The sequence below is a fragment of the Talaromyces marneffei genome, chromosome 1 (assembly GCF_009556855.1).
Source record: "Talaromyces marneffei chromosome 1, complete sequence".
Classification (NCBI taxonomy): domain Eukaryota; kingdom Fungi; phylum Ascomycota; class Eurotiomycetes; order Eurotiales; family Trichocomaceae; genus Talaromyces; species Talaromyces marneffei.
The window spans coordinates 6,066,681-6,094,603 of record NC_072348.1 but is presented as its reverse complement, the minus strand read 5'-3'; the positions used below and the strand labels follow the sequence as shown (position 1 = coordinate 6,094,603).

At 47.4% G+C, this 27,923-nt stretch overlaps 11 protein-coding genes across 11 annotated transcripts; 5 read left to right on the top strand and 6 right to left on the bottom strand.

Moving 5' to 3' along the window:
- Nucleotides 1–497: 497 nt before the first annotated feature.
- On the bottom strand, nt 498–5,893 carry EYB26_002232 (uncharacterized protein; the record flags this gene model as incomplete). Its single annotated transcript, XM_054261538.1, has 2 exons — nt 498–1,235; nt 1,286–5,893. 2 exons carry the CDS (start codon nt 5,891–5,893, stop codon nt 498–500), a joined length of 5,346 nt encoding a protein of 1,781 aa, XP_054117513.1.
- A 1,099-nt stretch (nt 5,894–6,992) lies between these two features.
- On the bottom strand, nt 6,993–9,370 carry EYB26_002231 (uncharacterized protein; the record flags this gene model as incomplete). Its single annotated transcript, XM_054261537.1, has 7 exons — nt 6,993–7,481; nt 7,533–7,709; nt 7,764–7,801; nt 7,855–8,721; nt 8,781–8,905; nt 8,960–9,108; nt 9,170–9,370. 7 exons carry the CDS (start codon nt 9,368–9,370, stop codon nt 6,993–6,995), a joined length of 2,046 nt encoding a protein of 681 aa, XP_054117512.1.
- Nucleotides 9,371–10,285: 915 nt separating this feature from the next.
- Nucleotides 10,286–12,344, top strand: EYB26_002230 (uncharacterized protein; the record flags this gene model as incomplete). The annotated part of the gene is made up of 6 exons (XM_054261536.1): nt 10,286–10,561; nt 10,631–11,011; nt 11,104–11,367; nt 11,429–11,591; nt 11,643–11,965; nt 12,015–12,344. The coding sequence occupies 6 exons, from the start codon at nt 10,286–10,288 to the stop codon at nt 12,342–12,344; spliced, it is 1,737 nt and encodes a 578-aa protein (XP_054117511.1).
- Nucleotides 12,345–12,804: 460 nt separating this feature from the next.
- EYB26_002229 (uncharacterized protein) lies at nt 12,805–14,358 on the top strand (the record flags this gene model as incomplete). Its single annotated transcript, XM_054261535.1, has 1 exon — nt 12,805–14,358. One exon carries the CDS (start codon nt 12,805–12,807, stop codon nt 14,356–14,358), a length of 1,554 nt encoding a protein of 517 aa, XP_054117510.1.
- Nucleotides 14,359–14,799: 441 nt separating this feature from the next.
- On the bottom strand, nt 14,800–15,125 carry EYB26_002228 (uncharacterized protein; the record flags this gene model as incomplete). Its single annotated transcript, XM_054261534.1, has 2 exons — nt 14,800–14,968; nt 15,028–15,125. The coding sequence occupies 2 exons, from the start codon at nt 15,123–15,125 to the stop codon at nt 14,800–14,802; spliced, it is 267 nt and encodes an 88-aa protein (XP_054117509.1).
- A 509-nt stretch (nt 15,126–15,634) lies between these two features.
- On the top strand, nt 15,635–17,169 carry EYB26_002227 (uncharacterized protein; the record flags this gene model as incomplete). Its single annotated transcript, XM_054261533.1, has 2 exons — nt 15,635–16,120; nt 16,168–17,169. 2 exons carry the CDS (start codon nt 15,635–15,637, stop codon nt 17,167–17,169), a joined length of 1,488 nt encoding a protein of 495 aa, XP_054117508.1.
- A 459-nt stretch (nt 17,170–17,628) lies between these two features.
- Nucleotides 17,629–18,612, top strand: EYB26_002226 (uncharacterized protein; the record flags this gene model as incomplete). The annotated part of the gene is made up of 1 exon (XM_054261532.1): nt 17,629–18,612. One exon carries the CDS (start codon nt 17,629–17,631, stop codon nt 18,610–18,612), a length of 984 nt encoding a protein of 327 aa, XP_054117507.1.
- A 145-nt stretch (nt 18,613–18,757) lies between these two features.
- On the bottom strand, nt 18,758–20,948 carry EYB26_002225 (uncharacterized protein; the record flags this gene model as incomplete). The annotated part of the gene is made up of 3 exons (XM_054261531.1): nt 18,758–19,113; nt 19,176–20,426; nt 20,498–20,948. 3 exons carry the CDS (start codon nt 20,946–20,948, stop codon nt 18,758–18,760), a joined length of 2,058 nt encoding a protein of 685 aa, XP_054117506.1.
- Nucleotides 20,949–21,656: 708 nt separating this feature from the next.
- EYB26_002224 (uncharacterized protein) lies at nt 21,657–23,968 on the bottom strand (the record flags this gene model as incomplete). Its single annotated transcript, XM_054261530.1, has 5 exons — nt 21,657–22,301; nt 22,364–22,371; nt 22,996–23,399; nt 23,452–23,741; nt 23,804–23,968. The coding sequence occupies 5 exons, from the start codon at nt 23,966–23,968 to the stop codon at nt 21,657–21,659; spliced, it is 1,512 nt and encodes a 503-aa protein (XP_054117505.1).
- Nucleotides 23,969–24,812: 844 nt separating this feature from the next.
- EYB26_002223 (uncharacterized protein) lies at nt 24,813–26,324 on the bottom strand (the record flags this gene model as incomplete). The annotated part of the gene is made up of 1 exon (XM_054261529.1): nt 24,813–26,324. One exon carries the CDS (start codon nt 26,322–26,324, stop codon nt 24,813–24,815), a length of 1,512 nt encoding a protein of 503 aa, XP_054117504.1.
- An 877-nt stretch (nt 26,325–27,201) lies between these two features.
- EYB26_002222 (uncharacterized protein) lies at nt 27,202–27,852 on the top strand (the record flags this gene model as incomplete). Its single annotated transcript, XM_054261528.1, has 1 exon — nt 27,202–27,852. The coding sequence occupies one exon, from the start codon at nt 27,202–27,204 to the stop codon at nt 27,850–27,852; it is 651 nt and encodes a 216-aa protein (XP_054117503.1).
- Between the last annotated feature and the right edge of the window lie 71 nt (nt 27,853–27,923).

Below are 27,923 nucleotides of genomic sequence, written 5' to 3'. Positions count from 1 at the left end.
GTTACCTCGGCGAGTCGGTTATATCAATGTTTGCTACACTGTATAGATATACTCTGTATGTTTCATAGATTCTACAGTACGCATCGTCCGGCAAATTCTAATTCACGGCGAACGTCCACCCTTGATTTCTGTTATAATTGGCTTCGACGATTGGCACTTACGGAGTATAGTCAATTGAATTGTCGATTATCCATCTACACCAAATATTCCCTACAGAATAACATCATCTCATCTGTACAAAATAAGTCACAAGGTGAAAAACAAAAGTGGCCGAAAATATGCCTGCGTTACAAAATAAATGCATAGATAGGTATATAGAATGCAGAACCAATGCCTCAAGTCATACCAATGTTCATCATGCTTTGTCGAAGTCGTCAAAATGTCATCGAAAGAAAAGAAAAGAATAACGAGGAGCGGGTATGAACGGTGATTTATATGAAAAAGGGAGTAAGCTCATTATCACGGCAACAGACAACAACAAATAAAGTCTTCTGTGTCTAATCATTCTGTCCTTCATTCGCAATCAGCTCCACCACGATCTGACTGCGCTCATACTCCGGATGTTGCATGCAAATCTTCACCGTTCGACCTGCACGCGCAAGGTCGCTGGTAGACGACGATGAGGCATGTCCATTGGTCCCCGCGCCAGCGAAATTGCTTTCTTGAGAGATCTTGTCGTCCACAGCTCCCATATTGCCACCATCGTCAAGGCAAACCACATTGCGACCTGGGATGACTTGTCGCAAACGTCCATTCATCGCGTTACGGACCTCGACAAAGTCATCGTTCAGCAGGATCAGGAATTTTCCATGTAGACAAGCAGTGTGTGCTCGTCCGACGAATTCCATGATGACGCTTCGAGATATGTCGCCAAGTTTATTGACATACACCGCGCATTCACTGTAGGCAAGCAAGAATTCCGCATCGCTCAGTCTGAACATGCCCAACGGTCGCAAGTCTTTGATGCGGTTTCCAATACTGGTCAAATACGGCTGGGCCTCTGGGGCCGTTGCGCTAAGGATGGGTAGTGACCATGGCTGTTTCTTGTCCAAGGTCAGAACCTCAATGCCTCGTTGTGTAGAAATGGCTAGCGAGCTGTGGAATAGATTGATGTTGTAGCTTTCTGCGGGAATGTAGAATTCGTCGTACTCGCGGAAGACTTCCGTCTGACCACGACGGCTCGGAAGGAAGCGTGAGCGAGTCGTGGCCGATTTGTGCAAGACCGGCTCAATCACCTATACACGATTAGCATAAGACTCATAGAATAGAACTCAAATAAACTTACCTTGAAGGTTGATGAAATGCCATCCCGCTTCTTGTAGAAAACAAGAACTCGGTCCTTCATTCTACCCACGGAAAAGAATCCCACCTCACGATTGCCAGAAACCTTCTGTGGTGCTCGACGCGCAGAATCATGTTGAGAAGTCTGAGAAGGTGTACCACTGGTTGGACAGACCACATCCAAATGATAAGCTATAAGAGACTTGTCCGCAATCAATAACAACAAGTTAAAGTCTTCAAATACTGAAATTTGAGTAACTCGACTAATTGTGATTGCCCTTTGCCAACCTCGCGGATCGTCATATCTCGACATGAACACTCCAAAGTCAGTGCCAATAGCACATATCAACTGCCCACCCGGTTGCTGGAATACCGTCGCGCAATTGACCATAGCTCTGCACACAGGATTGGGTCGAATTCCGATACTAGCGTATTTGGCCTCCACCTCCCGAATCGCGCGGTCTAGTGGCGTTCCCTTGATCATGACTGTCTTTGTCCCTGGAGCCTCTCCGTAGGAGAAAGCGGCGTCCGCCAACACTCGAAGCCGGAAGGGTTCTGCATTCTGTGCAAAGAGCGATGCAGCGTGTCTGGTCTTGGCTTCTGTAATCTTTTGACACCAGTCCTGCCTGTTTTGAGCGGATGGCGCGAATAGTGTATAGGTGGGTGACTTGCCAAGATGCTTGACCTTGAACGGATACAATATTTTATCGTCCTTGGAGTTCTCAAGATTGGTTGTTGCGACGAACGAGGTGGCGGAGTTGACGGTGCCTGTTTGTGTGAGAGTGCCTGGACCGGCTCCTCGTGCTGCTGCCGCTGCCGCCGTTGGTTGTGTGACTGTGGAGACTCCTCTCACGGATGATTTGACCACTGGGTCGTCAGTTGTGCTCTCGAGAACCAACAAGTCCATAGGAATTGGCAATTTAGAAACATCGTAGACTTCAAATTTGCCAGTCTTGGCCGTGTCGCGCATCTGAACAGTTTTCGCTAGAACAAGGTAATGATCGAACAGTATGGCGTGTGTATCCACAAGGTTGAATCTCGTTCGAGTTCCAGGACGCTGAAGATCGCCTTGAAACATGATCTCTCGCCCCAGATGTTCAAGATTCAGTTCGACCTCTTTGCTCATTCCCGGTCTTAATTGTAGCTTCGCGGAGAGTTCTGCCAGATCGACCTTCTTTGTCATCTCACCAACCTTGTTGTCACACTCCAACGCAACAACCTTGATTTCTTCAATCGCCAGTGCGAGGTTAGTCTTTTCTTCCGAATCTTTCGGCATATTCTTGTACACGGTAGATAAAAGTAGAGTATAGCGCTGAATGCGAGTAATAGGGGCCTTAAGATAAGTATCCCAACTCAAACGATTGGACAGCTTATTCTCACGGGCTTGGTTGAGAAATTGTCGAAAGACAGCATTTCGCTCAGCTTCCTTGCGGACCATGTAGTTTGCGTTGGGGAAGGTAGCCGCATAATCGATATAGACCCATTTAGCTTTTCGAATCCACTCTCTGAAAATGTCACTAAAGCCAGCAATAAAAGGACCTTGTTCTTTTTGTCGATACTTGAGTTGTGCCAAAAGATAGTCTTCGTTGACTTTTTTAACCGCATCGACCTTACCAAAGACATCACGCAAAAACTTCTCCTGGCGCTTCGGACTGATGATCGAAGGCTGCATGGTTGCTAACTGATCGCGATAGAGCACTCGCAGCACATCCAGCTGCTCTATAAATGAATCTTCAGTGGTAACGATCTCATGGAGATTGTTTTGCCGGTCAACCTCTTTGCGTGGGTGGCTCTCCCATACTTCCTTGGGCACGTTATAGAAGGTGACCCAATCCTGAGCCCTTTTTTGAGGCTCCATAGCTTGAGCACGAAGGTTGATCTTCTTTAGCGTTCTCATACAATGATGCGAATAACAACGTCCGTATGTCTCTGTTTCTTGGGCATGAAGGCGTGGCGAATAACATCCGCTGCCAGTAATCTGAAACAACACACCCGACAGCGACTTGTCACTAAATTTGACCCATTCTTCATCAACTATCAACGCGCCTTCATTCAGCATGTTCTTAACAACCGAAGAGCCTAAAGTCTCTGCATCAGCAGTGTTCATTGTTGGTACCTTATGTGTAAATAATGCAACAATAGCATCAACAACGGCTTGCTCTTTAAGGTCAGTCTCATCTTCGCTCAAATCCTTGACCCATGCCACGATTGAACTGAGAGCCCAAGGCTCAGAACATTTGCGGAATTGCTCCGAAGACAATTTCGCTGGGTTGAACTTCTTCCTCCTGCCGGCCGGTATAGTAGGCAAATCAAGAGCTATAGCAGAAGGCTCTGGAGATGCATTGAATCCCAGAGCCCCGACAGAATTGTCCGCCGCCTGCTGTCGCAAAAACTCCTGTTGCTGTTTATACTTGACCCGATCCGCATCGGTCTTGGACCTAATGGGCGCGTCAGTACGGGGAGTACTACTATGACTCGACAGAGATGTCGACCGCGGAACTTGCGGATTCGGCAGTGACAGTCCGGACGAGTCTGAAGATATGGGTTGCGGAAGAGGTCTATACTGAGTTTCCTGTTCACCATACTGCGAGTTGCGATAAGTCCCTGCAGGAATCAAATGTGCTAGAACGTCTGCATTATTTGCTGGTTCTACAGGCGCGGGTGGAAGTGGGCGCATTCCGGGATGATAAAACAGGTCCGCTGGTTCCCCCTTTTCTGGACTTTGGCTTCCAGAGGGAACATCATCATCCTCTAAGTTTAACAGGGGCTCAGCGTCTTCGTCTCCGTAGTCGAAGCTCAGTTGTCGTCCCAGTGCGCTCGGCTCAGATAAACCGCCTGTGCCTCCTGTATCAACTCTGGCCGGAGTTGTAAAATGGAATGCAGGGAAATGACCGTCGTCAGCTGGAGGAAAGTAATCCACTGTCGCGGCAAGCTTTGTCTCGGCATCTAGACCTGGAGTATCGCCGTAGTGCATTTGACCTTCGTAACCTCCTCCATATAGAGATAAGTCGTGATGAGCGTAGTCGCTGTCACTGCTGGCCTCTTGTGGCGATACTATGGTAGTCGGGACGGCCGGCTGCAAGGCATATGTCGGGAACAAGGAGCTTATCGTTCCACCCCTGCTTCTCCGTCGCTCCGCTTCGGCTCTTTCTTCTTCCTCCGCCATTTGCATCATTGCGATGCCAGCAGCAGCCTCGGCGTCACTCTCGTCACTATACGCATCGTAATTGACATACTGCCCAGTGCCAGTTGCCACACTCCCATTCGTGTGGGTATGGTTTTCATCAGGGCTCAGTCGAGGAGCTCCCTCACTAAACAAAGGCCGAAAACTTCCCTCTCCATGCGGTTGCGCCTCCAAAGAGGGTATTCGCCCGAATCCATTACGCCCCATGCCCTGAGAACTTCCTTGCACAGCTGCCTCTACTTCCTTCATAAGATCTTCATATGTAGTTCCGGCGCCGTTGTACGAGACAGCTTCATTTGCATCTGAGGACGGTGGACCAGGAAGGGGACGAGATTGAGGATGTCGGGTGAGAGTATCAGTTCTCCTAGGAGACAATGATGGCGGCGACTGATAAACTGAGGAAGCCTCCGACGCTCTCAAAGAAGGTCCTGATAAGCTTGAACGTTGATGTGCTGGTGGAGCAGGGGGGTGCTCTTCAATCAACGGCTCTGAAGTTGAAGAAGGTATTTGCGGAAAGTATCCATGCGCTTGCGATGCGTGGGAGCTCTGCCGGGAAGGAAGAGATTGTGGGCTGGCAGTTGTATAGGATAAATTCGATGCGTAGACCGGCGACGTCTGGTTCGATTGGTGTACTGATGAGCGATAACCTAGGGAGGGTGAAGTCTGGCTCGAATACGAGTAGCTATTACTGGGATTCGGAGAAGAGTCTGATAGCTGAGGTGAACGGGGACCATATGGATGATCCGTGCCGCGAGGGGGAGGAGGCGGCGGTTGTGATTGTGGAGAAGGTATAGGCATCGTGTAGGAAGGCTGCGGTTGCGAATAATAGCGCGTGGACGGCTGTCGGAGAATGTTTGGCGCGGTGTATCCGGTCCCTGGGTTCGGCTGATAAGCAGCCGGGTTGTAGGTCTGATAAGCTTGTCCTGCATTGCTATTGACGCTCGTATAGGCTTGAGGATTATAAGACATTGAAGGCGGCTGAGAAAGCGAATGAGGTCGTGCATATTGTTGGGGATTGTAAGCTATGTTTGACTGAGTCGGTGTCTGCGAATACGGCTGCGTTTGGTACGTAGATGTCGCCGACGATCCATGGGAAGAGGTACGGCTCGGGTTCGATCGCTGAGAACTGCCAACAGAGAATTGAGAATGTCTCGAGCCTAGATTAGCCTGCGCTGTGTTTGCGAACGTGTTGTAAGTTCCTGCAACAGGCGGAAACCCTTGACCTCCCTGGATCGTCTCTGAGCCAGGAGCATATACCGAGTCATCGCCGGCAATGTAGCTGGGTGTCCGTCTCAGAGGTGGTACCTGGTCTGGTTGAGGAGGAAAAGGTGCGTACTGAGAGGAATGTGGTGCGGGTTGCGCGGATCCATTCACATTATTGCTGTTCTGTCCGTAATACGCCTGCTGACCAGGCTGATATTGGGACATGACAGGCGATCGTACCAAGCAATCGCCACGAGGTAAATAAATTGCAATAAGCGATGAAGCGGATTTGGCTCAATTACTGATAAACCAAGAATGTGTTGACGTGGTGGTCAACGGGGAGTCATATCAAATAACGCAGCCAAACATACACCTGTAAAGACAACCGGACGAGCTGAATAGCTCTAATTATGATGCCTGGTAGAAAAATCCCCGGTCGGCCGTGGAATATGCGTTGGAAGTCTGATCGTGTGCGCTGAACATCGGTCGCAACGGGAGATTAACATCCATGCAATGATGCATATGCCAATATGAAGCGATCGACAATATGAAAACTACGCTTTCAGCGTCGAAACGAAAAAAACATGTGAGCAATATCGCAAAGCAGGGATGAGCGAGTGACTGAACATCTAGCAACCAATGTTTTGGTGTTGCTAATGTGAGTTAGATGGGATGTTGTGGTGAGATACCCAGCTGAGTGTTGAGTGGGGTTGGCCTAGACTAGTTAACTCAGTTAACTAACTAATGAGACCAAGGGCATCCGATGACCTTAGTCACCAAACCCTTCCTTGGTCGTACCAGTCTGCCCAACTGATTTCACTGGATGTCCCAACTGCAGATTTGTTGCATGCATGGGTGACTGAATCTTCAGAAGAAAAAAGAAAGAAAATTTGACATGGAAAATCTACGATTGACAGAGCCACCGGCAGTTGACGCTGAAGATTGTTTGGTCAGAATAATCCCGACTTTTCATTATATGGTGAATGTGAGCGTACAAAGCCATTCTTCCAAGTTCGTGCAGTACTCCACTATGGCAGCCGCACTTATGATATCCTTTGTCAAAGGGCTGTAAGTGCACTGTCCGTCTACTCGGCCTGTACTTGCAAGAACAAGAAGAGAAAGTGAAAGCAAATGTATACCTAGATAAGGTGCTTTAAGCTGCGATTTCCATTCTTGGGCCACTGAATACGGTAGATGATGCGACGCTAACTATATGGCTTGGTAGATACTGACAGATTATTATAAACATGCTAACTAAACAAGATGAGTATTGAATAAACCGTGGAAAGGAGCCTCGATTCCCATCCATATATAAAAAAAATTTCTACTCCCCATCATAAATCTGATCTGGAGTAAATTCACACTGACCTTTTGCGCGTTCTTCGACCTCCACATTCTCATCCAACACGTGTCGAGCAGTAAGGGCGAAACGAAGCTTGCCTTCAGAAGCAACGGAGTGCTCGTAGTACTTCTGTAGCAATGATCCATGCATAACCACCATGTCTCCATGATGCAGGTCTAGGGTAATAAGAGCACTTGCCTCTCGCCTTTTGATGGCGTCTGCTAGTTCCATACGTTGCTTGGTATACTCACTATCGCTGAGTTGTCCCGTGTCGTGCTGTTCTTTGAGCTCTTTGCGTTCTTCGAAATTATCGCAACCTAGAAGAACAGCGTCATCTGCGACGAGCGTTTTCGAGGTGTGACCTCTGCCTCGGAAATACTGGTCCTTGAGACGAAATTTCATAGTTGCATTAGCTCCAAGAGATAAACATGCAATGGTAGGTCCTAATGAATCTTCACCATCGTCGTGATACTAGACATAATCAGAATTGCTCAACATAATGACTGTGATCTTTTGACATACACCCATCGACATCTTTTCAAAGTAACCAACCGTCAACAACTCGTTGAGACGAAGCGCTTCCTCACCAACAACTTGTTTAGTAGCCCAACTCAGGCGACTAAGCGCGGTCTTTATCTCGGCTGGAGCTTCGGTGAAGGCTTTTGAGTGGACTGGCACAACAAACTTATATGGCATTCCCTAGATTTGATATTAGTTTTCAGAAGCATATCTTAAAGGGTGGAATTCACTCACGAAGTTAGCTGCAAAATGCGATGTCAACTGTCCAGATACTATTTTCCATCAGCTGAGAGCGATAATATCTGTTGGTAACAAGTGAACTTACCGCCTTTCACATCAATAGGAAATCGGCACATTCCCAGATCAACCTCTTGAAGGCGTTCGAATAGTTCATTTGGACCGTTGGGCTTTTGGAGGGTCGAATCTCTAGCGCTAAAATGAACAATCCGGCCAACGTCATCAATGGCGTAAGTCACTATTTTGTATGAGCTTGTGGTCTGAATGCTTGGTTGTATGAGTGCCTCTCGATCTGTGCGAGAACGTCTTTTGGTGGCTCCGATTTCCAGGACAGATTGAATTGAAATAGCGGACATGTCCATTGTCATCTGCCACTGACAGGTAGCTTGATGTCCAGTATTGTTGTCCAATGGATCGGAACATATCCAACCGTTCCAATGTTTCCGGGAAATGCACTTCTTACACACTGGGCACACCACACCTCGCCAAGCATCTCTGCGTGTAGGTGCATCTGGATTAGCCATGTCGGTCAAGAGATCAGGGATAAGACTGAAATGAGGTTGAATATTGTCGTCGGGCGGCTCGCGAGAGCTGAGAAATGTTGTATCATATATTAGATTGGTAGGGCTCGTGCCGTTCTTCAACTTCCAGCATGCTTCGCAATTTCGCTGGAGGCACATCCATCCTTGCTCATACGTCAACATGCTAGATTTACCACATGTGCGACAAATTTCGCTCTGGGCGCCGATGAGCATCCGTTGACTCAATGACAGAGGATCTTCCGACCCTTTTTTAGCCCACCAACTGGGGTTTTCGAGGCCGAGCTTTTGGAATCGGACACGCGCTCCAAATTTACCATTGTCAGTCTTCTCAAACCAGACATTAACAACGCGAAACCAGCCCATGACGTTGTACTTGTGTGGTAATTTTCTCCAAATAGCATCATTTTTGTCGCCTAGTTGAAACGACATGTAGTCAGGCCCGATTACAAGAATTTTGAATCGAGGGACATACCAATGATTAGACCGACAGCGAGTCTGGAGTCCTTACTTGCGCGAAGCGAAATCACCGCCGAGGTGGCCTCGCTCAGGTCCTTATCCTGTATTACGGATCCGTTTTCTACCACGCACCCGCCTCCGCTTCTCAAGAGGTTAGCATGCTTCGTCTATTAGCATAATCTGAATGAGACTCACACTCGCGTTATGACAATCTCATCATCTATATAATCTCGTGGGCCACCATGCCCATCGAGGAGGAAACCATAACACGTCTTGTTTATCGTGTATGAGCTACCCTGGTATGAACGAAACCAGTTGATGGTATTACATAGGTCGGTGCGGTCCTAAATTTCTAGGCGTCAGGGTGTGTAGTATTGCATATCCCCGAAGTTGCTCCTTCCTTACCTTGGCCCAGACTGGGGGCTGATCTTTGAAATCTTCCTCACACGTGGATATTGTCGGCTGAATCACTTGGGGTGAATCATCTCCATGATATGAACTTGAAGGGCTCGCGGTTTTAGAATGCTGTTCACCTCGATTGATGCGAGGCTCCTTAGCCTCCCCACCACCTTGTGTATTTTCTGGATCGTTTCTCCTTCTTGGCATGATGTCGACTCTATCGGAACGTAGACCAGATGCTATTTATAGCATATAAGACACAAGTGTTGGAAAATTGAACCCCCCACACTTGGTTCTAATTTGAGATGGCTCCGGTCTCACAGCCTTATATAGTTGCCTTTCTTGTATGAAACAGAAGACAGGATGGGAAATGTATAAAAGAGACGCAGAAAAGAAGTCGAGAGTTCCCTCGCTTCCCAGCGAAGGAAAGGAAAGCAAAGCCATGGTTGCTCGTTGGCCATTTCGGAAGGAAGGCGCGAGGGATGCTACTGATGGGTTTGAAGGAAGGTGCCTGATAGCTGTTGCCAATCGTTCTTTCCTCGTCGGTCATCTTTTCCAACGATTCCCAATTAAGAAGGGCCATGGGCATTCGCGCCTTGATCTGTCTGAATACCCACACATTTACACAATGCTGTTATCATAATTCAATCAACATGTTTCAAAAACTCTCGTTTTCTCGCATATCCGTTTGTTCTCCAACATTACCTTGTCGACTACAGAGCACAAAAGTACTACACTCCAGTTTTCGATTCCTTAAGTTTGGTTATTGATACTCTACGAAAGGCTCTAAGGAAGACTGAATATATATATACTCTGTAAATCACCAGACCTCAGGTCGCGTTGCTCAAATACAAAAGAGAAAAAGGCGCCGTCCTGATTGGCTCCAAGAGGGCGGAACAGGCTCCCGCTGTTTCCCCCGCATTTATTTACTCCGCAGGATCGCCCTAAGCTGATTGGCTTGCACCCGAAGCTCTTCCCAGCTCATACACTGTTCCAAGAGATCTCTCAAGTTACGATGAAAGCCGAGGTAATTTGAATTCGTTTTCTTCTCTAAACCTCATTGCACTCACCATAATTTCATTGTTCAGTCAGGTTTTGCGATTGTTGCATCACTGCGTAGCCATGGTCTTCTTCCCTCCTCGCAGCTTCCCACCGTTGCCCCTGATCCCAGATGATGTCGCAATCTGCGATTTCATGCTTGACGAGAAACATGGGAGATCTACCTTCAGCCACTCACAAAACCCCTACACCTGTGGTCTCAGCGGGAAATCATATTCATGGCTGGAAGTGAGGGACCGTGTTGACTATCTTTCGCGTGCTCTTGCCAAAGAGTTCAATTGGCATCCCAATCGTGGAACAGAGTGGGACAAGATCGCTGCATGCTTCCTTGTAAACACGGTGAGATTGTCTATTTTCGGCTGTTATGACTTACTTACATTCTGACATGTCAACCTGGGTGATATATAGATTGATAACCTCCCTCTATACTGGGCCCTTCATCGACTGGCTGCTGTAGTCACACCAGCTAATGCTGCGTACTCTGCCGCCGAATTGACATATCAATTGAAAGACTCCAAGGCTACTGCTTTGTTCACATGCGCCCCGCTTTTAGAGACAGCTTTGATTGCCGCAAAACAAGCTGGCATCCCCTCTAATCGCATATATATTGTCGACCTGCCTTTGGAATTTGTAGGCAGCTCAAAAACGCTGTCACAATTCAAAACCTTAGAACAGCTTATCGCAGCAGGAAAGTCTTTACCAAAAGTCGAACAACTGAATTGGGGGCCTGGAAAGGGAGCGCGGACGACTGCATTTGTGTGTTATTCGAGTGGAACATCAGGTCTCCCGGTAAGCCACCGTCACACAACATCCTTACCTTAATTGAGATTGGAAAGTGTGAAAAGAAGTATCAATAAAACCAAGAGCTAACATACATTTAGAAAGGAGTTATGATATCGCATCGCAATGTCATCGCCAATTCAATCCAAATCTGCACCTACGAAGGCACATTTCGCCCAACGAGGACGGAAAAACCCTATACTGAAGTATCATTGTGCCTTTTGCCTCAGAGTCACATCTATGCATTGGTTTACATTTGTCATGCTGCACCTTTCAGGGGTGATGGCGTCATTGTGCTTCCTAAGTTCGATATCAAGACATTCTTGAACTCTATACAGAGGTTTCACATCAATACTCTTTTCCTGGTAGGATACGATGTTCTTGATACTCGTTTATTGATGCTCGATGACTAACGTTTATATATAGGTGCCTCCCATTATTATAACAATGCTGAGGAGCAAGGAATTGATGAAGAAATACGACATGTCAAGTGTGACGTCTATTTTTACTGGAGCTGCACCTCTTGGAGCTGAAACTGCAAAAGAAATACAGGACGTATTCCCTGACTGGGCAATTAGGCAAGGATACGGTATGATACATCTTTGAATTATACCACTGAATCTCGACTAACACGACCAAGGTTTGACTGAGACTGCCACTGTTGTATGCGGCACAACAACCACGGACATCTGGTTTGGCTCAAGTGGTAACATCCTACCAGGAGTCGAGGCAAGAATCGTTTCCCCAGACGGCAAGGAGATTCTCGAATACGATACTCCAGGTGAACTCGCGGTCCGCTCACCGAGTGTTGTGCTAGGGTATTTGCATAACGAAAAGGCTACGAAGGAGACTTTCCGTGATGGCTGGATGTTTACCGGAGACGAGGCTGTGATGCGTATTGGTCCTAAGGGAACAGAACACCTGTTCATCGTGGACCGAATCAAAGAGCTCATCAAAGTCAAGGTATGTTGATCTAAGGGCCTTATTTCTATAGAAAACTAACAAGGTATAGGGAAACCAAGTTGCACCTGCCGAACTCGAAGCCCACATTCTCGAACATGAACTGGTGGCGGACTGTGCTGTGATCGGAATTCCTGATGAAGCTGCTGGCGAAGTGCCCAAAGCGTTTGTTGTGAAGTCGCCATCAGCAACACAAGATAATGCTGCTACTATAGCAGCCATCAAGAAGCACGTAGAAGATCACAAATCGCGGCACAAATGGTTGAAAGGTGGTGTCCAATTTCTGGACGTCATTCCCAAGAGCCCTAGTGGTAAGATCTTACGACGGTTACTCAGAGACCAGGAGAGGGAGGCAAGGAAGAGGGCCGGCAGCAAGCTGTGATCATATGTATTGGTCCTCATGAATCAAGGTCCTGAATCTAGAATCTAGACTTCAGCGTTCCCCTGGTCTCGCAAGTGGAGTTAAGAAATATTACTGTTTTTGGAAAATCTGCGATTTTGATCAAGTGGATACATGTAGCTCGGTTTAATTGGCTGCGGCGGAGATAACAAAATTTCTAAGCTTCGAGGGGCAATGAAAGCATTAATAATTCATGTAGCAAACACCAGCTTCGTTGTCTTTTGAAATTCTCCTTTGCAGATTACAAATCTGTTGACTGCTGCATTTCGTTTCTACCCATTTCTAATTCGAGTGAGAATTGTCGACAGCCATATCGACATTTTATAAAGTCGACTGGGTCATCTACCCCGCTGTCAATATTTTTTTTTCCCCTTCTCCATTCTCTATCGTATTTTCTTGAATAAACGCTTGCTATAATTTCGATCAGAGAAGTGCATTCAAAATGTCATCAAATTTTCACGCAGAAGGCGAAAATGAGGAGGACATCTACCTCGACGAGGCGGACGCCGAAGAAATCGTCGAAGGCGACGAGGACCACCCCATGGACTCCGACGACGACGAAGACCACGCGATGCAAGAGGAAATCACAATCCAAAACGACTCCGTTGCGCATTTCGATCACCACTCAGACTCTGTGTTCTGCATTGCGCAACACCCCGTCCATGAATCAATAGTAATTACTGGTTCTGGTGACGATACAGCTCACATATTCGATTCGACACCCACGGATGTACGACCGTTACTTCCCCAGAGCTATGAATCGAATCCGCAACCCAAGACTGAGCGAAAATCATTGGAGCCGATAAAGAAGTTGGACGGACACACAGATTCCGTCAATGCTGTGGCTTTCACGAGTCCCAAGGGTGAATATGCGCTGACGGCTGGCCTCGACGGACGTTTGCGCGTATACAGAGATACGACAGCACAAAATACGGGGATGATGTGGGAGTTTGTCGCCGAAGTACAGGAAGTAGAGGAGATTAATTGGTTGTCTGTTTGCCCAGCTCAAGAGGATCAGGAGGACAGCCATAATATAATCGCGATTGGTGGTAATGATGGCAGTGCGTGGGTGTTCAAGATTGATCATACGGACGCCGCTCAACCTATCTCGATTATTCAGACGTTCTTTCAACATACTATGGCCTGTACGGCAGGTGCATGGACACCCGATGGAAAGCTTTTGGCGACTGTCTCCGAGGATGGTAGTTTCTATGTGAATGATGTATTTGGACAAGCCGCTGCTGCGGGATATGCCTACTCTGCTGGTACAACCGCGGTTGTGGGATATACAGCTGAAGATCAGCGATTTGCTGTCGAAGGCGGTCTATACTCTATTGCTATATCCCCGTCAGGCGCCATTGCTGCTGTCGGTGGTGCGGAAGGTCATATCAAGGTGGTTGGATTGCCTCGTTTGTCAGCACCTGCTGCCAAGTCGAAATCCAAACCAGCACCTGCTGGTGGCGCACAGGCAGCGGGCGCTGGCGTCCTTCTTGCTTCTCTGCAAGCACAATCAGATAGCGTTGAAAGCTTGTCATTCTCTTCCCTGCCTCTGACAATGCTCGCTGCTGGCTCTGTTGATGGATCAATCTGCCTCTTTGATGTCGCACATCGCTTCGCAGTCCGAAGACATATCCGTGACGCCCATGAGGGAGCTACTGTAGTCAAAGTAGAGTTCTTACAACAGCCTGCTCAAGCCAATGCACCTCTGATCCGTCCGGGCCTGCCAGGACCCGCTGCCAATGCCACAGGTCAAGGTCGACCTTGGATTCTTACTTCTGCCGGTTTGGACGGCGTGGTGCGACGATGGGATGCTCGGGGTGGAACTACCGCGGCAGGACAGGGTTTACTCAAAGAATGGAGGGGTCATCTGGGATTAGTTGAGACTGAAGGTGGGGAACAGTCTGGCGGTATTCTGGGGTTTGTGCAGGGAAATGCTAGTGGGAAGCGAGTTGTGACTGCGGGCGATGACGGTGTTGTTCTTGTTTATGAAGAATAAACGGTCGAATCATGAGTTAAAAGTGTCGATTATGCAGACGAATATAAATTGTAAATAATTGTCTATCATTGTGTTGACTTTTAAGATGACGGTTAATGGGTAGATAATTTTCAGGGGTTACAGTCCTGATTCGAACGAAAAAACATATATATTTCACAATATGTACATACAGCAATGAGAGGAAAAGAGAATGATACCCGGAGCGCCATATCTAGAGATGATCTAGGAAACATCGCATTTTCTGACAACATTGAGTCGATCCATCCGTCGCCTTCAGAACCCATACTCTCCATCACTGATAATAAGATCACGTTCCCACAACGCAAACCGAATCGTGTTCATTTCAATTGCTGTGACTTCTAGTTTCGGGCGACCACTTTATGGCGTGTGTGGTTCGGACACGAGGATAATCGACTCGATCAATCTTTCGCAGTTCTGAAATCAATGGTGAGACTCTTCATGACCGTGTCCGTGTTCGTGATCTTTCGACAAAAACACTTGTTCATATGCAAGATAACCAGCAAAAAGGACGGTAGCCGTTCCAAGACCGGGGAACAGGCCCTTGAATCGATTCCAGCGGGAAAAGGGACCTGTGTATCGCCATGCCTCACTAATACCAATTAGCATGAACTTTCCACAAGTAAGATGTAAAGAGGTCAAAGAGCGTACTGTCGAGCCCATGGATCTTTCTTTGCCCAGACAGATCGGGGATGCGCCGCAGCCTTGAACTCCTTCATATCGAAGCCGGTGGGGTTTCGTGAAGACATGATGAAGAATTGTGAAATTGTCGGTCGGGTGGTATGGACCAATTGAAGAGATCCGTCTAGCTTCAAGGTATTAAGGGCCCTTCTCAGCTATTCCAGAGCTGGATTTATCGGTTTGAGCGTTCTATAGAGCTGATGTTGATAGTTCGACGTTGGAAGCACGGGATTTCGTAAGTTGAAGAGAGGTCATGTGACCGTTCACGCTAAGCCGGATCGGAGCCAAGACGCTTTTAGGCTTGCGGGCACCCGACACCAGATTAGACTCCGAAAGCTTCAACTCGTATCAAATATTATTGTCTTTTGTTGGTCGATCTCGATACACACATCTTTTCTGAAGTACCCGACTCGCAAATCCCGCAAAGAGTTTCAGCGTTTTGTCTCTGGGGGAAAAACGGTACAAGACTGCGATCGATCGATCCTACATCCTCAAATCGACGCTCGGTCGTCTTCATTCATGACCAACTCATTCGCCAACTCGTCCCGCTACACAAGACTGATCCGTCGGTAGTAGAATGCCGCCGCCTGTGGGCAGATACGGGCCCTCGGCCTTGAACGCGCCCTTTGCGCATCTTCAACAAGCCCATCAATTACAGCAGACACAACAACAACAATCACAATCACAACATCATGCCGCCCATACACAATCTGTCAACGCCGCACTTCCACCTCCTTCGTTAGGCGGGCACCCTGGTTTTAGCGCTGTGGCTTCTAGCTCGACTGCCAACCCATTTGGACTCGGTAATGCGAATGGTGTGGGCGCGTTTGGTGCTGATGCCGCCAATGGGACTGGACTTGCTAGCCATGCAGCACAGATGGGATTCGTTCGAGGCGCGCAGATGCAGCAACAGCAACTACATCAGGCTCAGGATGGAAGGTTAATGTTGGAAGGCAAGGCCAACTCGATAAAGACTCGAATCCGCGATGTGTGGAAACATAACCTGGCACAAGAAATGGCTGTGTTGAGACGGCTGGTGGAGCGATATCCATATATCAGCATGGTAGGTGGGACTACAGACTTATGATAAGATTTATCTGACTTTTTAAGGATACCGAATTCCCTGGCATTGTCGCTCGACCTATGGGCGCCTTCACGACAAAAGCAGACTACCATTACCAAACCCTACGCTGTAACGTCGATCTTCTCAAAATGATTCAACTCGGTATTACGCTATTCTCCCCAGAAGGTGAACTGCCGCCTGCAACACCGACGGAAGCCAACGGACAGGGATATGCCGGTAACTATGGACCAGCACCATGTACATGGCAATTCAATTTTCGATTCTCCTTGGAAGACGACATGTATGCTCAAGACTCGACAAGTATGCTAGCCAAAGCCGGTATTGATTTCTCCATGCATGAAAAGAATGGTATCGATCCGATTGAGTTTGGTGCACTTCTGATGAGTTCTGGGTTGGTTCTGTTGGACGACGTTCACTGGATTTCGTTCCATTCTGGTTACGATTTTGGCTACTTGATGAAGATTATGCTTTGCAAGCCTCTTCCAGAAGATGAAGAGGAGTTTCACAAGCTGCTCAGAATTTTCTTCCCGTCTCTCTACGACATTAAATATCTCATGAAGCATGCAGGGCGGAACCAGACCGCCAATGACTCTCCCTTGACTCCAGCGGCGCTTCAGGTCATCAACAATCTGGGCCAGAAATCCGGTCTACAGGATATTGCCGACGAGCTTGGCGTCAAGCGAGTAGGTATAGCCCACCAGGCGGGATCAGATTCGTTGGTCACAGGCGAGATATACTGGAAAATGCGACAGATTGTCTTCAACGGCACAATAGATGAAGCTAAATACTCGGGCCAGGTCTGGGGTCTGAACGGTCAACTACCCGCCATGACCACGTACTACGCACAACAAACACCTAATCTCAACGGTGCTACGATCTACTCCGCTACAGGAACCCCCAGTACACCTAACAACGCAACCACGAATGCAGGCGGTAGTGCTCATACACCATCACACATTGGAGCAGGAGCTTTGACTCCCGGAGGAGGAGGGGGAGTTTTTGGGGCGTTTCAGATGGGGAAATCATGATCATATTCTCGATTCTCATTAAAGATTTGGAGTGATTTGATTACAGATTTCTAAATGCATGACATGTTCTCTTTTTTTTCTTGCTCTTTTTTTGCTGGTATAGGTCTCTGTTATGTTATGACATGGGGTATGTAGGGTGTTTATTACGTACCAAATGGGCTGGTTTATGTACATCTTTTTATTTTTGCTCTTTGCCCTTATACTATACTCATCTTCCAGAAAATCGCAATAAAGGTTTTTACACTATTTCCAGGAGAAGGGGTTGGTGTTTACGAGTATCGAGCTCTGCTTCCTTCATTAACTTGGGCTTTTAGTGCAGTTCCAAGGTTATCTTTCGGGCATCATTAGCATTCAACTTAAGCCCTCATCAAGCTAATCCTCACCCCACGAATTTCATCAAAAGCCTTCCATACCCATATATAATTCATCAACTTTAGCAATCACAAAAAATCATATATCATGTCGATGAATCGAACGGATAATCCATGGGAATCCGAACCCTCCAAAACAGGCCTCCTCTCCCTCACCCCAACCCACAGCCTTCACCTAACAACATCCGGCCCTCTTAGAGAACAACCAAACACACCTCTAATAATAATAATCCCCGGCCACGCCTCGCATGCCTCAGAATGGCTCGCCGTAAACCGGTCAATTACAAAATTCGCACGAACATTGCTCTACGACGGAAGTGGCTACGGACTCAGTTCTGGGATTAGCCCTAACACCACCGACACCATAAGCGCAGTGGATATAGCGAACGAACTCAACGATTTGCTTCACACAGCTGGTCTGGAAGGACCGTTTGTACTGGTTTGTCATTCTTATGGCGGCATCATAGCACGGGAATTTGTGCATTTGCATCGGAATGAAGTACAGGGGATGCTCTTTGTGGATGCAAATCAGGAGTTGAATACGATCGAAGGACCGTGGCCGGCGCCGTATGTTGATTCCGTGACTGAGGGGCTGGATGTTTGGGATATTGTGGGTATTAGTGAAAACCACAACTTGTTGGAGGATGAATGGCAGGTGTTGTTGAGCCGGAATAAGGAGTATGCTGAAAAGCATGCGCGGGTTGCGGCTGCAGAGGCGAGAGGGTATATTGATAGTGAAGCGGTGCTTTCAGCGAAGAGAGATTTTGATCTGAAAGATCCCCCGTTTCTTGGGAGGTGTCCTGTGAGCGTCATCAAGGGACGGACGTTTAGAGATCTTGAGCTGATGCTAGAAGCGGGAACGAAAGCTGGAAATGGCACGGAGGAAGAAAGGAGGCAGTTTGCAGAGGTGATTGAGACGTATGATGCATACGATGAGAAGTGGCAGAGGGGATTGTTGGAGTTGTCAACTAGGTCGAGATGGGTGAGGGCTGAGAAGAGTGGGCATAATATTCATTTGACGGAGCCGGAGGTGATTGTTCAAGAGGTGAGGTGGGTGTTGGATAACTTCTAAAAGTGGCCAGGGTCGGTTATAATATCTTTGAAGGTAGATTGATTCTAGGTAAATAATTCATATCATAGAAGATGCAAAACGAAAACGCTATGTACATGAAGCAAAAGACCACCATTAAACACTCAACCGAGCGAGACTATATAAATCAGACCAAAACACTGCTTCCATCTCCCTTAGGCTTAGAGTTACAACCACATCCCGACGCACCAGCTGCAACCTGTGACGGTGTACGAGCATAGCTAGGCGGTACATCAAGGACTGGATTGCGGTCGAAGAAATTCCTTGGTCGCAGGAGCAGAGTCATCGGCTCAGCAGGCATGACGGGGAAATCTTCGGGTGATGGGAAATGAGTGATACCGAATGTGTGCCAGAGCACGACGTCGGTGTTGTCGATGGAGCAGTTGTCGCCTGCCTGTTCGATCCACATGGGCAACCCCATGGAGGGTTCGCCGGAAGTTTGGGGGACGTGGCGGCCGGCGGGGTGGATTTGGTCGTCCTCATCTGTTTTAATGTTAGTAAATATTCATTATATTGACTTCGTTCCTGGATGAAAGAAGGCTTACACTTTGTAACGTGGACTGCGTGGCGGGCAAAACCAGCACGCTTCCATACCAATCCACCAGCCTTGGGGAGTAGAGGCGGAACCTCACGGCTAACTAGTTTGTAACTGACTGGCTTCTTGCTGTATGGGTTCAATTTGTTGGTGTTGGCAATCTCCCAGGTTCGGCTGGTTGCTCCGTTGTAATCCGACATTGCCTCTTTCGGGGTTGTGAACTTGGTCTTCTTCGCGTAAAAGGCATTGCCGTACTTGTTCTCAGCACTGCCGACTTCTCCTGGACCCTGGACGGCGTCCACCTGGAAGACGGTGTTGGCCTGGCCATCGATCTGTGGGTCAACACGCAGACAGAAGAGATGCTGGTGGTTGTGGGCGTTGACTCCAGGGTAGACCTCAGTACCCCAGCCGTGGGTGTCCTCGCCAGGGTTGATGGAAAATGTGTTAAGGATTCCGGTAAGCTTGATATCCAACTGGATGGTACCATCTTGGTGGAATATCCAGTAGATGCAGTACTCGTAGTTGGCGGCAGTGAAGATGTGCGAGATGATAAGCTTGCGGCCGCGAGTGACGATGGTGGAATCGTCACGGAAATCGGTATGCTTGAACAGGATACCGGCATCTTCCTCGTGGATGCAAATGGCGTTCTTGATGACGGTGCTTGCACCTGCTCTGTTCACAAATGCGGCGTCCATGTAGTGGATGGCACCCTTGCAATCGCAGCCCAAGGACAAACTGTTGGTCATGTAGCCACCGCCGTACTCGCCCAAATCGAAAGCGTGCTTGCGCTGATGAGGGTGTTCAGGGTTACCGTATGGAACCACCATCTCCGCCAAAGAAAGACGGTACATAATAGGACGAATGGTACCCTTGTCATTGAAGGTGATATTGTTCAAGACAATACCTTCGCGATAGTTGAACCCCACGTGAATATTCCATTTTTGCCAGTCAATCACTCGTCCGTTCACATTGAACGAAACACCCTCTGGCTGAGTGATATTGATTGGCTTGATATCCGTGCGATATCCGCCAGACTCTTCCACAGACTTAACATGATAGTTGTTTGGAGCGGCCTTGCTGAGTGGTCGACGAATTTTGGGGATATCAATGTGGATGATGCTCTTGGTCTCGGCATTGTAGATGGGACAGAAATCAAGGGGGTAACCGTATTGAGAGTCATCGACGTGAGGTCGGTAGTACATCAAAGCCTGTTGGAGACGGACATTGCTTCCGAAGCGTTCATCATAGCCAATTGTCCAAGCTGTTTTGTTCCCAGTGCTATCAGCAAGCTATCCAGAATCGAATCGCAAAAAGAATATGAGTACAACTTACGATCACAGTAGACCTTTTCCATTTCGTTTGGTGGAATTCCCAAAATACCGCATTGTTCAATCACTTTCGGGTCTTTGCGAACAATGTACTCAACCTCCTGGAGCTCCTCCATGGTAATAATCGGCTGAACACCAGGAGTATGTTTCCAGTCCAGAACTTCCTTCTTATTGAGATCAACAATGCCATCATACACCTTACCCTGAGGTGCAATGCAGACAACTTCTGCGCATCGAGCTGGTCGAGGAGCCTTCTCTGGGTTTTGTAGCCATGCCAGCATTTCTGCCTTGCGGGGCTCGTACAGTGATACAGCATTGAAGTTGACGGGGGAATATTTCTCGCGGATCAAGGCCACTGTGGTATCGATTTCGAGTGTGCTGAGAGGGTCGAGGGGGTGAGGAGGAGGCGCTGTTGCGCTGACCTGGAAGGTCAATTGCTTGAGACGATCGACCATTGTGTATGTATAATATGTAGATACCTAGTATGTGTAGGTAGAAGAAATATAACGATGTATGATTACAAAAACAAAAAAAGAATCAGAGACAGGAAATCAACAACCTTTATAGCTTCACCTCACACATTTTTTGACAATCTCTTATCGAGGCGATTTCTGTCCCCCCCTCTCCATGAGTTGGCCCAAAATGGCAGGGGGAGCAGCTCCGATAACGATAAGCTCGTGTGGATAACGATCTACAAGCTGTGATAGGCTGTGATAGGATAAAGCGGGGGCAACAACTGGCTGATTGGCCTGGATTTTATTGCCGTATTTGGTTAGTGTCATATTGTATATCGCATTCTCTTCCAGAAATCGGAAACAGATCCCGTGTTTGTCTTGCTGATGACAGTTCGAGACTGAAGATGCGATGCTTTGACAATTGAATTGCAGATAGACCATGAATGTGGGGGGGGAGCTAACTGCGAACTCGGTACACCGTACGATATCGCCGTCATCTTAATGTGTCAAGTCTTGGAGATCGTTCGATAAAGCTTCAAAAGTATCTAATTTGTGAATGTCACGGAAATAATGCTTATGACTTTAAATTATTGACTCCTGAACTAACGCCTGACGATATACCGCTCCATCATGACAACCCTAGAGAGAACAGAACGAAGAAGTAGCTCGATGCGATGAATAAAATATATCAGAGCTTATGCTCTAATATTAAGCCCTCTTGCTTCCAGCTTCTATATCCGCCAACAGCGCAACAAGCTCCTTCCCACCCTCACTAGCTGGCCCTTCAAGACCCAAAGCTTGCTCAACCCAAGCGCGAGCCTCATCCCACCGACTCATTTCAACAAGACACTTGCCGCCACGCCACCACGCCTTGACGTTGCCCATAGGCTTACACTCCGCGCTACATTTCGAGTCGATCCAGCCCTCCGGCCATGACTGCTGCGACATGTATGCCTGCGCGCGATTCGCATAAAGACCCGACAATTCGTCGCGGATGAGATTCACGGGCTCCCACGCCGGTCGACCTATGGCCATATCGATAGCGTAGCCGTACAACTTGACTGCTTCCGCATAGTTGGATTTGCGGAACGCCGTGTTTGCGGTGTCGCGGAGTTTGGTGATTTGAGCGCTGCGTTTAGGGTTGACAGGCAAAGGTGGAGGAGGAACGTTGGGTGAGTCGAGGCCGACCAATGCGCGATGTAGGACGTTTAGTTGTTGGAGTTCGGCATTGATGGCTTCGATTTGCGAGGGAGTTTGGCCTTCGGGGTTGGGGAGGGAGATGGCTTTCGTTGTTGGGTCGAGGTAGAGGCCGTATTGTATGTAGCTGTCAATGTCGACGGAGATCATTTTGATCTTAACAATTCAGATTAGCTAAATACTTGGAAGTGTTCGTTCAATGACCGAGCGTAACTTACTACTGGTACTTGCGAACTCCGCAAGATAATGCACGCAGTGTTCTGTTATATACTTTCGACAAAAGCAAGGACTCAAAAAAATAAAAAATAAAAAAATAAAACTTCGTAGTTCAAAGACCTAATTCGACCTGTATCGTATGTATACAGTATGAATCTTGATGTTGTATGGAAATTGGAATGTGACGGCAGACTACTACTGACTTAGCTGTCCTCAATCGATCGACATGTCGTCCGCGGAGAAAAGGCGGTGGCAGAATCCATATCACATGTTGAAGCCTCAGGCACCAATTCATACTCTTACTTCTACATAATACACAAAAATAAAAGAGTAACTATACACTTTTCATCCAAAGGTTGACGCATATCTATTGAAACAGGAGAATCCAGACATAGTCACAAATATGCTGAAATATAGACGCCGTCATGAAACAAAATCACAAAATAATCCCAAACACAAATTATGCAAACAAAACCAACACGAAACGGGTATGAAGCATTCCATGACTCGAATGAAAATATTGAGACAGAAAAATGGCGTGCCTTCGTAAAATGAATACTGTCGGGTAGGGGGGGAAAAGACGATTATCGACTGTATTCAGTGGCGGAATGATAGCTCGTATCCCTGTAGCCACCTGTGTTCTCTTCGAATCGGGAGGTATAGCCACTATTGTAACTCGTGTCGTAGTCGTGCATCACGGACCCTCCATGTGTCGAGGTAGGATCATATGCGCCTGATACACCACCATGATGCGATCCGCCAAGCTCATCTGCTTCACTTTGTTGAAGCAGAGCATAATCTTCATCGCGGTCCTGGCCATAGTGAGAGGGACCCTCGCCACCGGCACCACCACCACCACCACCGCGACCAAGTCGGAATTCGTCCTCTTCCTCGAAATCGTGTGCGGGGTTCGAGGAGAAGGCGGCTTTGGTTTGGGCGTCGAAGGTTGGGTCAGATACGGCGTCGGGCATGGTGCCTGTGCGGCGAAAGTAGGCCACATTGCGGAAGGAAAAGTATGCGGTGGAGATGAATAGAAGGCTGTTTGCTAGATTAGCACCTGCGCAACAACCACTGCGAAGTAAGAACTTACCAAATAACGACTCCAAAAATCACCGTAGCAGTACTGACGCTACACTTGGACGCACTTCCATAGGCAAAAGCATCACAACCGGACTTTGGATCCTTGGAATCCTTCTGCGCCTCTTGGCCTTTAGTCTTGCCCTCGGCGACGTATGAAGCGACAGCGACCCAGCCACTGAACCATAGGATGATCATCAATGCGTCGACGGTAGCGAAAGCGTAGACATTACCGAACCGGCGAGCGCGAGGGAAAGTTGGTACGGCGACAAGATAAATCAAAGCGGGGATGGAGAGCCAGCACTATACATGCGTCAGTACATATTATGAGCCGAGGAGATGGTTGCTACGATAAAGTGACTTACGATACCAAAATACCAGCCGGAGCGGCCATCAATGCCGCCCGCTTTGGTGAAGACGGCGATTGTAAGAGCCCATGCTAGGAAAATGAGAACCGCTTGGAAACCGTGTATTAAGTTCTTGATCCTGGCGGGACTTGTCGATGACATTCGTAAATTCGGAAGAGGCATTTTGACTGTAGGATGGTAGATTCAGACCGAAAGGAGGGGGAAAAGACGGGGCCGGTCGTGGCCCTGCGTAGGTCGGTTGATCGAAAAGAAGAGTTCCTTTGTTCTATCTCTTCAATATGACGAGTTGCAGTCCGATTTCGGTATGCGCTTCACTTGCTCTTTCTGTCCGCTCGGAATTGTTTAAGTATCTCGAATACAATATAGACAAATCCGGCCGATCAATGTAGTCGTATCATACAAACGAAAAAAAATAATATAATAATAATGCCAAATGTACACAGAATATGAAGGAGATGAATGATGCGTAGTCAACAACATTAAAACAAAGACTGAGAAGAACAACACGCTGCGACAGTCTCCACAGCAGTGCCACTGGTTTCGTTGTCAGCCTGGAAACCAAGCCAACGGGAAGGCTAGAACAAGCTGAGTAGCTTACTTTAATAACGTTACCGTATGAGGGCTGTATTGGGTTTAGTGGCTGAGCACTCCTCGTCATGGATGAACTCGGCTGGGAAGTTCCAGCTGTTTGATTGGTGGAGAGGGTAATTTGGGTGCTATTTTTGATGTCGGCTGAACCTGCCTGGGGATTGTTACAATACTGGTACGCTGTACCTATTTGGTACCAACTACTACGTAGTATTCGTAGTACACAGCTAAGGTGCATACGTATACAATATAACTTATACAAAACGAAAATGAGACATGTAGTTTGTTGTACGAAGTTTGCATATAGACATAGCCACAGTGATCGTCGTCAAAAACTTCATTATTTTATTTGTCGCTTCATAAATCGTATATCGTTAAACGGTTAATCATAAGAAAAAAAATAAAGTGGATGCCTGCGCTATTGAATCTCAAATTCACCATCGAACAATGAGAATATACCATTCACCGGCTGACTGATGTGATAATGCCACCACCAGGGTAGCGGATCGAGCACAGAGAGCATTTTCAGTCGATCAGCGAAAGGGACGACATGCATGACTGAGTATCGAAGTTTTTGTGTTTGCATCCAGAGCGTCTCTGCCAATCGTACCACCGACGAGACTGGTATGTATATTTGATTCAAGGCAGCCGAGTAGTCGGACCATTTCCGCGAGTGTCCGGACTTGGTATATACTTGTGTTTTGAGGTTGGAGTCAACGAGTCCGTTCACTTCCGGAGATAGGATCTCCAGGTAAGAGCTGTATAAATTCGATGGCGGATCATTATCCAGCAGCCCTGAAATGGCGCCGCTTCCTTGTCGACAGATGCCAATATAAACAACATAGGATACTGAATTGGGAGTGATTTCTTCATCAACCATGATTTTGATGCACAAGTGTCCACTAATGCGTGGCCCGGCCTTTTCCGCGAAATCGTTCATCAGCCGTCTGATAGTTTCATATAACCCGGTCTCCATCTTGGGGTTGTCCTTGATGGATAGTTGAGGACGCAGGGGACGGATTTGCATGGCTTTAACACGCCCCCGAACAAGGACAAGATCGGCCCAGTAATTGCCCAGTCTCACACGCTGTTTGAGTACCCAGGGTTTGTCTTTGGAAATAGCAATCATACTGACCTCCGTGTATGTTTGACTAGGAGTACTTTTGGGTAAGGCAACAGCGTCCCGCAAAGCACCCTTGGACGATTTGTGAATGAGATAGGCTTTATTGGGCGAGCGGTTCAAGATTCGATGAACCGAGTCTCGAGACTGGACATTGTGTTTCTCAATCACCGGAAGCCCTCTTTCTCGCACATGCTGTATGAATGAATCATTTTGACCAAGAAGCGTCACATAGTCAACATTTAGATGAAGACATTTGCAGCTTGTACGACTCTCGATCGCACTTTTGGCCATGGCATCCTCAATAGGGGTCACGTTATCGGAGTAAGGAATCCATAAATCAACCTTTTCCCGGTGGATGATGTCAATCAAGTTGGAAACATATAGAGATTTGCTACTGGACAGAGCGTAGTAGGCAAAAATCGTATTGGACATGCTGCCACCGGAGCGGATGAGCGATATACCCACATCGGCGCCAATGACCCGATGGCCGCCGTAGTGAAATTGACGGGCTAGTTTGAGTCCTCGTGCTTTATTGATACCGGTAATGAGAATTGTCTTGGGGTAAAAGCGCGGATTTTGCAAGAGTAGCCGTCGATTATGTCTCTGTTGATAGTGTAGGAGATGAAAATAGTTGAGAATGGCCGGGCCGAGAAGAATAGATGTATCCAGCGGTAGGAAAATAAGTGATACGAATATCTGAACTGCAAGTTGGTAAATCCTTGAAAGAGTGAGCTTGGACAGAGAGTATGTTGTTCTTTCCTCAGCCTTATAAGAGCCTGTGATTCGATACCAAGGGGGTGACGCCATGTTGGCGCTTGGGACGATTTGGTATAGATAGATGTTATTATTGGATATACGCTTCCTGGTCGAGAAGGCTAGCGCATTGCAGTTTTATACCGCGTCGAATATATCTTGATCTTGTGTAGAGGGATATGCATTAGGAAAGCGGACGTTACAGTATCCGGTGTAGTTGTAGATCGCGCAGGAATCAGACTCCAGAAGAACGGCCAGCGCTCAATCTAATATAGGGTGATTTTTCAAAGAGTTATATCATCTTGAAGTATTCGATCTTCTTTTGCGAGATTGCCAGACGTTAAATTGAGAAAGCCGTACAGGATCCTCAAGAAAGAGGTTGGGTACGTTGGCCAGGCTGCATGCATGGCACAACACTAGATCTCTGTCAGAATACCTACCTAAACCAATCACAGTCCACCTGCATACTTCGAGTGATACAGCCAATGAGAGACCTAGTTTACTCACTTGTATTATTTTTGGCATGAAGAGCATATTTGGATTTATTTGTTATTCTTTATTTCACTCATATCAATCATAGCAACCGGACTGACACTGGCAGCAAGAGGTTCTGAAACAGAGTAGGCCATTCCCATGAAATGCTATTCCAAACACAAAGAGTTTGATTGCAATGGCCGGTCAGTCAAGGCGACAATTTGGTTTTTACAGAATTATAAGGGAGCATTGTAGCCTCTCAAATGCAATGATTATTTTTCTTCAACCAGCTTTCCTTATTAGATTTCTTATTGGTGAAACTTCCTTCTAACGATCAGAACCAACAGAAGCAAAACCAATAGTGGTTTATCAAAACACTCCTATCATTTATCAATTTTGTTGGGCAAGTTTGCCTTCATAAACATCTCGACAATCATCTAACATCAAAATCACAGTGATGAAGACAGAATCAGCCAAAGGGATACTCCTCAGGAGCCGAATGACGGCCTGGCTGGACGGTATACAGGGGGGAGATGAATCTTCTTCCAATGAAGAAGACAAGCCACAAGTACAGAGCAAGAAGGCGAGAGACTACACGTTTGAACTTGAAGCTCTTCGTGCATGGACATACCACTACCGCCAACCTATCCTGATGCATACCATCGCCTACGAGCTGGAGTTCATGAGTAGATTCACGTACCCCCCAGCTGACCTTGAATGCACGCGGGTCGTGGTTATTCATGGGCGCGTAGCCAAACATGATCTTGAAACACTCGATTATCTCAAACATGACAAGCCAGCCCGATTTCAGAAGGCATCCGCCGGATTCGAGAAGCTCTATGGGTTCTCATTCGACAAATTTGAATCTAGATTCGAAACTGCCCCCGTGGAAGTTTTGGGATGTCTCGGTAAACGCGTCATGTTGAAATACTGCTCCGCATGGATCAAACGACCAGAAGAGCAGCAAAGGCTCATCGAGACATGCGACTGGATCGTCAATGCCTGGTTGCAGTTTCCCGAGGACAAAGTGAAGAAATCCTGGGGTGAGCTGTGCCAAACCATGGCGGACACGGCTAAGGCTGCGAGGGAGGCTTTACTCAAAGACTGAGAAGCATAAATAACGAATCCGAATGAATTTGGGGAATTTATCCCTTTCTTTCTACTCCTAGTAAGCTGGTA